This window comes from Heloderma suspectum, chromosome 13 (assembly GCF_057233095.1).
Source record: "Heloderma suspectum isolate Gila_16-S chromosome 13, 16-S_ref, whole genome shotgun sequence".
Classification (NCBI taxonomy): domain Eukaryota; kingdom Metazoa; phylum Chordata; class Lepidosauria; order Squamata; family Helodermatidae; genus Heloderma; species Heloderma suspectum.
The window spans coordinates 1998917-2008803 of NC_139470.1; the positions used below are offsets into that span (position 1 = coordinate 1998917).

General features: G+C 51.5%; 1 protein-coding gene across 3 annotated transcripts in view; it reads right to left on the reverse strand.

The window, feature by feature from the left end:
* GRK3 (G protein-coupled receptor kinase 3) overlaps nucleotides 1–9101 on the reverse strand; it is an 86668-nt gene extending 77567 nt beyond the window's left edge. For all 3 annotated transcript variants that reach the window (XM_084820349.1, XM_084820350.1, XM_084820348.1), the window contains exon 1: nucleotides 8555–9101. In XM_084820349.1, the coding sequence (XP_084676475.1) occupies nucleotides 8555–8667 (113 nt within the window). In that variant the 5' untranslated portion in view covers nucleotides 8668–9101. The remainder of the gene's footprint in view (nucleotides 1–8554) is intronic.
* Between the last annotated feature and the right edge of the window lie 786 nt (nucleotides 9102–9887).

Genomic DNA, 9887 nt, shown 5'->3' on the forward strand with positions numbered 1-9887 from the left:
CTTGTAGAAAGGTGGGATATAAACCCATAAAATAAATAAAAGCCTCTTCCAAAGCATTAAAAGTGGGGGGCAGGGAGGTTTGAGGGCGGGGAAAGTTGAAGCAGGAAATGCATGAAAAGCCATAGCATGTATTAGAGGTCTGCAACTGGAGGCCCCTTAGCCAAATCCAGCCCTTTTAAGGGATGCTATCCAACCTCCTCAAAACAGCAACCAAGGGGCAAACTAAGAGTGCACAGGAGATGCATCTGTGGCAATAGGACATGACAGTGGGGCATTATGGGGAATAGGGTTTGGAACATTCAATAAACTCTCCATGAAATGCAGGGCTAAAGCATAAGGTTAGGAAGGAATAGAGGAAGCCGCTTTATATTGCGTCAGGACTATTCATCCATCAAGCCCAGCATTGTCAACACCGACTGGCAGTGGCTCTCCAGAGTTCAGGCAAAGAAGGATATTTCCCATCACCTGCCCCTTTCCAGTGGAAATGCCAGGGATTGAACCTGGGACCTTTTGCATGTAAAGCAGGTACTCTACCACTGAACTATGGTCCCATCTTTGAACAAGCTGAACACCAAAAACTCAAGAATCAGTCAAGTAGCCCTGTTGCTGCCTTCACGTCAACAGCCAGCCAAGCAGCCTTGATTCTGCCATGAACTGAGACAGTCAAAATCAACAGAGAGCACTCTTCAGCCAATCCCAGAAGCCAGGATGTTCATTTAATAAGACTGGGGATTTTTTTTTTCTTTTTTGCAACCAGCAATCCTGAGCTGCTGTTCCACAGAGAAATCTGCATATCTGATTTGCTCAACCACAAGATAAAGCAAGCAGAGAATCTTGTTAGACACCATTGGCTAATGGACACTGGGTCTGATGTGGAGCTCTGTAAAAGTGTAAGCGTTGTTCTTTTCTTTCCCAGATTAGAATCAGCTTCTAACTTTAGTTTCTCAGTCTCTCTCTTTTTCTCCTTTTTCTGTTTTACTTCCTGGGATTCAGTATAAGCTCTTATACAGGCTGGAACCTTCTTTACATCTGTGGGCCCCACTAAGATTGCTAAAAGGCAATTTCTCAGTTCCTCTAACAATCAACTCTGCCTCCTTGCTGCGATTGAGCACCTGAATCTTTCTGCCTCTGTTCACACTTCCCCCACAACAGTTTCAGAATTTTTTTTAATGAAGTTTTATTTTATTTTGAAATAAAGTTTTAAAAAGGCAACAAAAAGAACACACATAATAATAAAACAAGATCACTGAAGAAACAAAGAAATTAACTAAATATAATTCTTCGTCTATTACCAATATTCTTCTGGAACAGCTACAGTAAAGCAGTCAAAGTAGAAGCTCACTATCTAATGAAAGTATGAAACATGCATGTGTGCATTTGTTTCTCTCTCTCTCTCCCCCCACCCCTCTCTCTGTATATATGAGAGAGAGTATTAGCCAGAAAAAATGTAGGCAACCATACTTGTTTGGACTTTGATCATAAGTCTGAAGGGCTTATAGGAAATAAATGGAAACCACGGTGCTATAATAACTTTTTTAAAATTAGGATTCCTTGCTTACCGCACTTGCTGAGTTTATCCATAACCATGATTTCCTAAATTTTATCAACCCATTGCTATTTTGTGGGTTATTTTGAAAATTTCCAATTATTCCAGCTGTACACAATTGCTTAAGAAGGTCTTTATGCAGAGCATTCGTGACATTCAAAAAGATGAAGAAGCATAACTTTAGGAATTATCAGCAGTCTAAGATGGCAAAATTCCTGACAGAGTACCAGGTTGAGGAAGGCTGCTCTAGAACGCCTGTCAGATGGTTTGGGATTTCACAGAAATAGGGTAAGACTCCACCACCAAGATATCCTTCATATTCAACAGATGTTCTGCTAAGAAAACAGGGAACTGAAACTGAAAAGAGCAGATGAGCAGGCACCATCTCAGAACTTCAGGCACCCGATTCCCATCCCTGGCTTTCAGATCTTAAAGCTTGCCAACCACAGTTTGACAGGAAGGCCTCCAAAGCAATCTTGAAGACTGCCCTAACCTTGAACAATAAAGGACCCAAGTGATTCTTCAGCGCTACTGCCAGGGCCGGGTTTTCATGCCTGGGACATACAGAGCTCACAGTTCAGTCAGAACAGGACAGGGCCCTCAAATTTTCATTGCACAATCAAGCACAGAGGTGAACTGACCCTGATCTCGTCTGATCTTGGAAGCTAAGCAGGGTCAGCCCTGGTTAGTACTTGGATGGGAGACCGCCTGGGAATCAGGCTTCCTGCATTGAGCAGGGGGTTGGACTTGATGGTCTTGTAGGCCCCTTCCGACCCTATGATTCTATGAACTCTATAAGTCATGGAGGCCTTCATCAAGGACCCAACTTATCTCTAGGAAATACGACCAAGAGCAGGTGCTGTGGCTTCAGCTGACTAACCAACTCATGGGACAGCCAAACAGTATTTGCCATATTTCTTAGCAAGAGATAATGTCAGTGGAAGACGTTGTCACAAGCCACCGCCACCTGCTGCAGATAAACAGCCACCAAATTTACAGCCCATTGGTTAATTTTGTTTAAAAAAACAACCGAGTACAGCAAAGTCCAGAAAGAGATTTGCAAAGGGGGGATGCTTCCTCTCGCCAAAGAGCCAGTGTGGGGTAAGGGACAGTGTCAGCCTTGAAACCAGGGAGACTTGAGTTCAGATCCCTGTTCAGCCATGGCTTCTCATTGGCTAGGCCTACAAAAGTCACTTTCGTTCATCCTAACCTAACTGCTTTGTCATGAACATAAACAAATGAACACATCCTGAGCTCCTCAGGGAAAGGGTGATAAACACAACACCAACAACTCAGAAAGCTGAAAGCCACGGTCGCTTTTATGAATCAATGTAGCTCTCTAAGACACTGCATGATGTTAAGCTTAAAGATCAATTTTATTTCTACTTCGGAAGGATTACAGACCTTCAGCTATGCACACAGAGCTTGACTACATGAAACTGTGTCATACCGTCAAATCATTGGTTCAGCTAGCCAAGTATTGTCTGCTCCAGCCCTCCAGATGTGTTGGACTGCAACTCCCAGCATTCCCAGCCTGGAGGGCACCAGATTGGGGAAGGGCCAACTGCTCTGACTGGCAGTGGCTCTCCACCGTCTCTGGCAGGGGTTGCGCCCAGCCCTGCAACCTCAGATGCAAGGGACTGAACCTAGGACAGACGCAAAACATGAGAACTCTAGCACAGAACTGTGCCCCTGCCCCCCATCCTGATGCAGCCTTACGGAAGGGTACGAGCAAAACTACCAGCCAGCTTACTCTGCATGAGATGAGGCAACTTGAGTGGCAGATCAAGTAAATGGCTTTTCTGGAAGGAATTGTTAGAAGCCCAGGGCAAGGCGCCAGTTCCAGGGTGCTCTCATGGTTGTTGCACTAGCTCAGCATTAAAAGGGGCAGGGGCAGTCCCTCTTGCTACCCCCAGTGATGTCACTTGCGCCATGCACCTGCTCCGCCTTGTGGCTGTCCGCGTCTCAGTCCTAATCACAACGTTTTAATACATCGGGCATGTGCACATTTGTACATGTGCGCATTTATCACCAGGAGACATGGCAGATCCCAGGACAAAAAGGTACAGAAAGCAGCACTGAAACGCAGAAGAGGAGAAGAGAAGATAATGCCAGGAGAAGAGGCAGAGGAGGGTAGAAGAATAGAGACTGGCTACTGAAGAGCTCAGGGCGACTGCCAAGAGCTACCAGAAGCTCTCCTGCACAAGTCTTCGGCAGGAGAATGTCCTGGTAGATTGTGCCCTTGGCAAATATGGAGATGTATCCGACACAAACACTCTTTTCCGGCCTTTTAAACCTGTAATGAGGCGCAAAAGGCAACTAAAAGGGTGCAAAAGGCAACTCATTCTAATGGGTCGTGTTCTAACTTGCACCACAATTTTTCTCTCCAAAGGGTTTGGGACACTTGAGCCCTCGCAGCCTTTTCCCAGAGCAAGGGTTAATTATCACCTGAAATCTGATTAGGAGGGCCTGCTCTCACCTCTTTTATTCTAGGAGGAGCAGAGCTTACATACCTAGGAACCAAACTGCCATGGTTGCTTTGGACATCTGTGCTACCACCCCACCCTGGTGCTGGCCCACAACCCCCATCATGATGGCAGGGTGTAGTCCAGTACAGCCAGAGCGTACCAAGGTGGGGGAGACCAATCTATGGGGAAAAAACTAGACAGATCGCCCTTTGAAATTTGTTGGCGGGTCTGATACAGGATGGTAGCTTGCCCCTATTCCAGCCTCCGCCCAACATGGCGCCCTCCCATATGGGAACTGTAGCCCAACACATCTGGAGGGTGCCAGGTTGGCTGCCCTGTTACTTCCCAGAAAGGTTTCCTATTCAGCAAGGAGCTAGCAACACACATGCACAGAAACACACACACAGACACACATTTTAGCATTGTTCCCCACTGCTCCATTCCCAGCCACGGCAGAAGGCCAGACACTGTAGCTGACCACGAGACATGGAGGACCATTCCATTTGTTTGTGCCAACATCATCTTAATGTGGCTCATTACTTCTGCAGCCAGCAATAGAAAATACTGATGACAGGGAGGTTTTTTTAAAAAAAAAATTATACGCTTGGGAAACCACTCTGGAATTGAAGGATGGAAGAGGAGACCTTTTTCTCCTGCCCCCCCAAAATTGTTCGCCTGAACAAAGCCCAGCCGCTCAGCACTCAACTGAAATCACACTGCAGCTGTTCCGCACTACGCTCTCTATTGCTTTGCACTGCGGGGTGGGGGGTGGAGAGGATTTTTCCCTGTATGGGTCTCAATCTAGGATTGCATCAGCGCAGTCATCTCTCTCGGAGCAGACAAGCACTGCATCTCTCCATAACAACCTAGGCCAGGAGCATTGACATTCAGTTCATGCACCAACCTCAGCTCAGCCTCTCTAGAATTGGAGAAATACCTGTTCCTGCAAAGAGCGCGGTCAAAAGGTAAACCAGTCCCCTATGCTAAGAGCACGGAATTACGACGATCATTCACTGGGATTTTAATAAGCCAACCTGGCAACTGACAGTCCTACACAGGAGAGGATGCATGCATGCACATACAGACAGACACGTGACATTCATATGGAAAACCGTGTGGGGCAACCCCAATATTGCTCACCCCAGAAAAACAAGATTACCTGTGTCTAGCTATATTCCAGTTCCTGAACTCCTGGTTAGCTAGAGATGTCTGTTTACATGTTTAAAACAAAAGTATAAATACCGGGGGGACGGGGACGTGTGGCACTCCGACTGTTATTGGACCGCAACTCCCATCTGCCCTAGCCAGCATAGCCAACGGCAAGGGCTGATGGGAGCTAGGCACACTGAAAGCTGCCTTATACTGTGTCAGACCCTGGGCCCATCTATCCCAGTTCTGGCGACACTGACTGGCAGCAGCTCTCCAGGGTTTCAGGCAGGATTCTTTCCAAGCCCTACCTGGAGACACCGGGGATTGAACCTCGGACCTTCTGCATGCAAAGTATGTGCTCCACCACTGAGCTACAGCCCCTCCTTTGCAGTCCAACAACATCTGGAAGGCCCCATGTTCCCCATCCCTGCAGTAAACGAAGACAACATTCATGTCCCTCTCCAAAGAGACCATATGTGCCTATCTTAAAAACCCATTTCACCTTGAGAAAGAATCACTCTTTTGCCCTCCTAAAGCAGAACTGGCCCCCTCATGATCAAGGCAGAAGTGGCAGTTGGAATGGGCAGGTGACCATGAGGAAACACAGGACACCAAATGCTCAAGACCACGGAGGTCTCCACCGAAGTGAAGCATAGGGAGATACGGTGCTAGAGATCCATGAACACACTAGTTTTGCTGGTTGAACACCCTGGCTAAAGTTTTCCTGAGGAGAGCTGTGTGCTGCTGAAAAGCTTGCAGTGAACTAATAAACTGTATTCAATAAAGCAAGTATTACAGTATCTCTGAGGAAATACAGTATTCCTAGCAGGGAATGTCCTTTCCCACAACACATTGTTCTTGCCGTTTGGCCGAGAATACTAGGATCTCACACTGCACACTTCCTTTTCAACTTCCCAGACATACACACACACACACACACAGCACCAGGGTGAGATGTTCACCCAAGCCACTGAAGAGGTTGAAGACACAATCGCAACACAGAGTCAGCACAGCTACTTGGATGGCGATTCGCACCCCACAGAGATTCACGCAGCAAGACAGTTCATGTGATGAGCCTTTGCCCAACGCAGCTTGGGGGAAATTCTAACCACATGCACACACCAGCCCTCTTTTTTACAGGTAGTTCCTGTCAGCATGGTGTAACTGACTTCACTTCTCACATGGCCAGCAATCTGGCTGCTTGAAATCTACACACGGGGATCAAGAAAAAGCACCCTGCGCCCATCCCTTGACACAGATGTTAAATACGGATACAGAGTAGGGGTCACTCACTCCTCTCCCCGTACCCCTCACACCACGTTTGGCCACCAGCAGGTCCTTGTGCCTTTCTCCTTGGGATACAGTTGGCTAAAACCTAGAATGACTGAGGGGGTTTTTAAGTCCCTCTAAAAAGGGAGCTGCAATTCAAGGGCAGCTCTGACTAACCCCAGCACCCCAGACTCTATGGCAAGGGATGAAGAGTCTTAACGCCCAGAATCCAGGCAGTATTTTCACAATTTCTTTGACACGTACATTCAGTTGGAAGGGAGAGAGTCTGACATGGGGGGGGGGGTAATTTGGTTCCAATATCTTCAGAAAGTCTGATTGGGGGGTTATTGATGGCCCAAATACATGGCTGTGGGTGCCATCTGAGGACAGACGTTGGAAGGAGAACTGTACCATCAGGGATGGAAAGGGGAGTCCATGTTCCCAGGAGGAAAGTTTGGGCTAGAAAAGGGGTGAGCGGAAGGTAGATCTCCAGATGCTTTGGACTTCAACTCCCATAACCCCTGGCCACTGGCTACGCTGGCTGGGGTTTATGGGAGTTGTAGTTCAAAACGTCTGGCAAGCACCAGGTGAGGCCTACTTCTGAGTTAAAAGAAGAGCCTCAGAAGCAAGGCTTGGAAAGGCTGGAGGCCTTCCAGAGCTGATACCAATCAAGACAGAGAACACTGGGGTGCGATGGGCCAACGGCAGAAGGCAGCTTTGTAAATTCACACCAATTCTCAAGGAGCACCAGAAGGTGTCTGAGGTGCTGGGATTAGTCAGTGCTGCCCCTGAATTGCAACTCCCTTTTTAGCAGGACTTTGTTTTGTTTTTAAACTCAGTCACTCAAGATTTTACCCAACTGCATCCAAGGAGAAAGGCACAAGGACATGCTGGTGGCCAAATGTGGCAGGCAGGGGGGGCGCCCAGGGGGAGCAGAGCGAGATCAGAATCTACAGTAAAAGAATACACAAATATTTGAAGTGAGCTGTGTAATTGCATGCAATTTTTTACACTGAGTTTGGCAAGGGGGGGAGGGGGGGAGAGTGAGAAGGTTGCTATAGGGGCAGCCGTTTGCAAAGCCTTACAAACGTACAGAATCCAAGCAGTATTTTCACCATTTCTTTGATACCTACATTCTATTAGAGGGAAGAGAGACTGATGGGGGGGGGTCAATTTGGTTCCAAAATCTTCAAAATGTCCGACTGGGGGGGTTATTGATGGCCCAGCTACACGGCTGTGGGTGCCATCTGAGGACACACACACACCCATCCCACTACATGTGGATGTTTATTATGGCCAGTTAGTCATAATACCGAAGTATTTTTTTTTTAAATGGTCGAAGGAGACAGATGCTTCCCCAGGGGTCCAATAAAGTCAAGTAAGCATTGCTAGACTAATTGGAGGGGGGATACTCATATGTATTGATGAGGAGCAGCATAAGGTCAAGGATTTTCTCATAAAACACGTGACAAGAGTAAGATGATGCTGGGATAAAGGGAATGCAAAGACCAGAAGGGGTGTTTTTCAGGGTGTGCCTCTTTTGTGGGCAGTCCAAGAGGGCCCAATTTGTGGGGAGGGGAAAACAAATGACACTAGGATGCAAGGGGGGGGGAGGCTGAGAGCTTCTAATTAGTATGCTGTGGTTCCAGGGTTGGGGGGGGTATCGCAAAGGGATAATATGCAATAAGAATTCACTCCTTCCTTCACCTCTTCTCATTCCACCCCTACCTCCATGAAGTGCTTGCTGCAAAAGGGTCCAATACTGGGGGGGGGGGGGGGTTGCAGGAAAATGCCAGGGAAGCCTCAAAAGGGTGAGGGGCTTATAAAAGAGAGATGATGCAGAAGGACAAGGGGAGGCAACCTATACTAACCTGTATCCTTCCATCACTTGATATCTGGGGGGGGTGCTTATAATATCCCTTACAATATTAATATTGTATATTACAAGCCCCCCTCCCCCAACTGGGGGGGGTTATACCTGTTCTGACCAGATGGGGAAGGGGTCCAGAAGGGGGTTTAAAGGGGGGTCCTCATATTTGGGATAAGGGGGTCGTCAGTCCTGACCTAACCTGCCCCCCACGTGTGTGGGGGGAGGTGACCCCACTCCCCCAATTCACCTCACCTGGGCTCAGGGAGGACGATCTTCTTGCTGGCACGAGCAGCAGGCGAGCTCTTGCTCTTCTCCATGGCCATGAGGTAGCTCACGTCCGCCAACACCGCCTCCAGGTCCGCCATCTTGGCCGCCCTCAGGCCTCGGACTAACCTTGGCCTGGCTGTCCTCGGCTCAACGTGGCCGCCTTGGCCTGGCCTTGGCCAATGCTGCGGCCGCCCCCTCACTTCACCTCACCTCACAAAAACTGACAGGAAAACAGGTGGGGATGACACCCACCTCAGCAACAGGCCCCCTCCCAACTGAGCAACCCCCTTTCCCGAACGTTAGCCCCTTTTCCTATAAGCCCCCAGCTAACCTGCACCCGTGAGGGCCCCCCAAAAACTCACACTTCCCTCTGCCTACCACCCAACCTCCCCTCTTTCCAGTGGGGGCAAAGACGCCCCCTAGCGCCCGCGAGAGGAGTGTCACCCCCCGGCGCCCCTTCTTCCAAATACGGACTACGCTACCCCCGCATTTGCCCCCTCAGCGCTGACCTTCTAAATGGCCCCCGCTCCCCGCGCTCCCCCGGGGCCCCCCGACCCCCCGCTCTGGGCGGCGCACTGACCCCCCCGCCGCCCCCACTCCCCGCCCCAAGCCTGCGCGCGCCCGCGGAGTCTGGGGGCGCGCTGCCCGCTCGCCCTGGGAGCCCCCCGCCCCGCGGGGCCGCCAGGCTCCCCCAACGCTGCGGCGCCTCAGGCGGGCGGCGGCGGCGCCGCGCGAAGCGGGCAGCGCGGCGCTCCCGCAGCCGGCGCCGGCCGCCCTGGACGCCCCGCTGCGGAGCGGCGCGGCGCGCGCGGAAGCGGGCGGCGGCGGCCCTAGCGCGGCGGCCCCCCGCCGCCTCTCCCCCTGTGGCCGGGGGGGCCCCTCCGAGCGGGCGGCTGCGCGCGGCTCCCCCTGCGGCTGCTCCGGATCGCCGCCGCCGGCATCGCCTGCAGCCCGGTGCGAGCGCCGCGCGGCCTCCGGCCCCGCTCCGGCTCCCGTCCTGCGCGCCGGGGCCGGATCGGGCTCCTCGCGCGGCGCGGCACTTCCTCTCCGCCCAGGCGGCGGCGGCGCCCTCCAAGCTGTGGCGCTGGATCGCGGCGGCGGCGGAATCCGGCGGCGGGGGGCGCGGGCGCGGGGAAGCGGCGGCGGGCGGGGGCGGCGGGGCGCGGGCGGGGGCGAGCCGCTCGCCGCAGCCGCGCGCCCCCCTCAGTCGCTCCTCCGCAGCGGCGGCCGTGCCTGGCTGGGCTGACGCGCTGCTCATCTGGGTCAAACGCCCCGCTCGTCCGGGCGCGGCGGAGGCCGCCGTGGCCAGAGTCGGGCC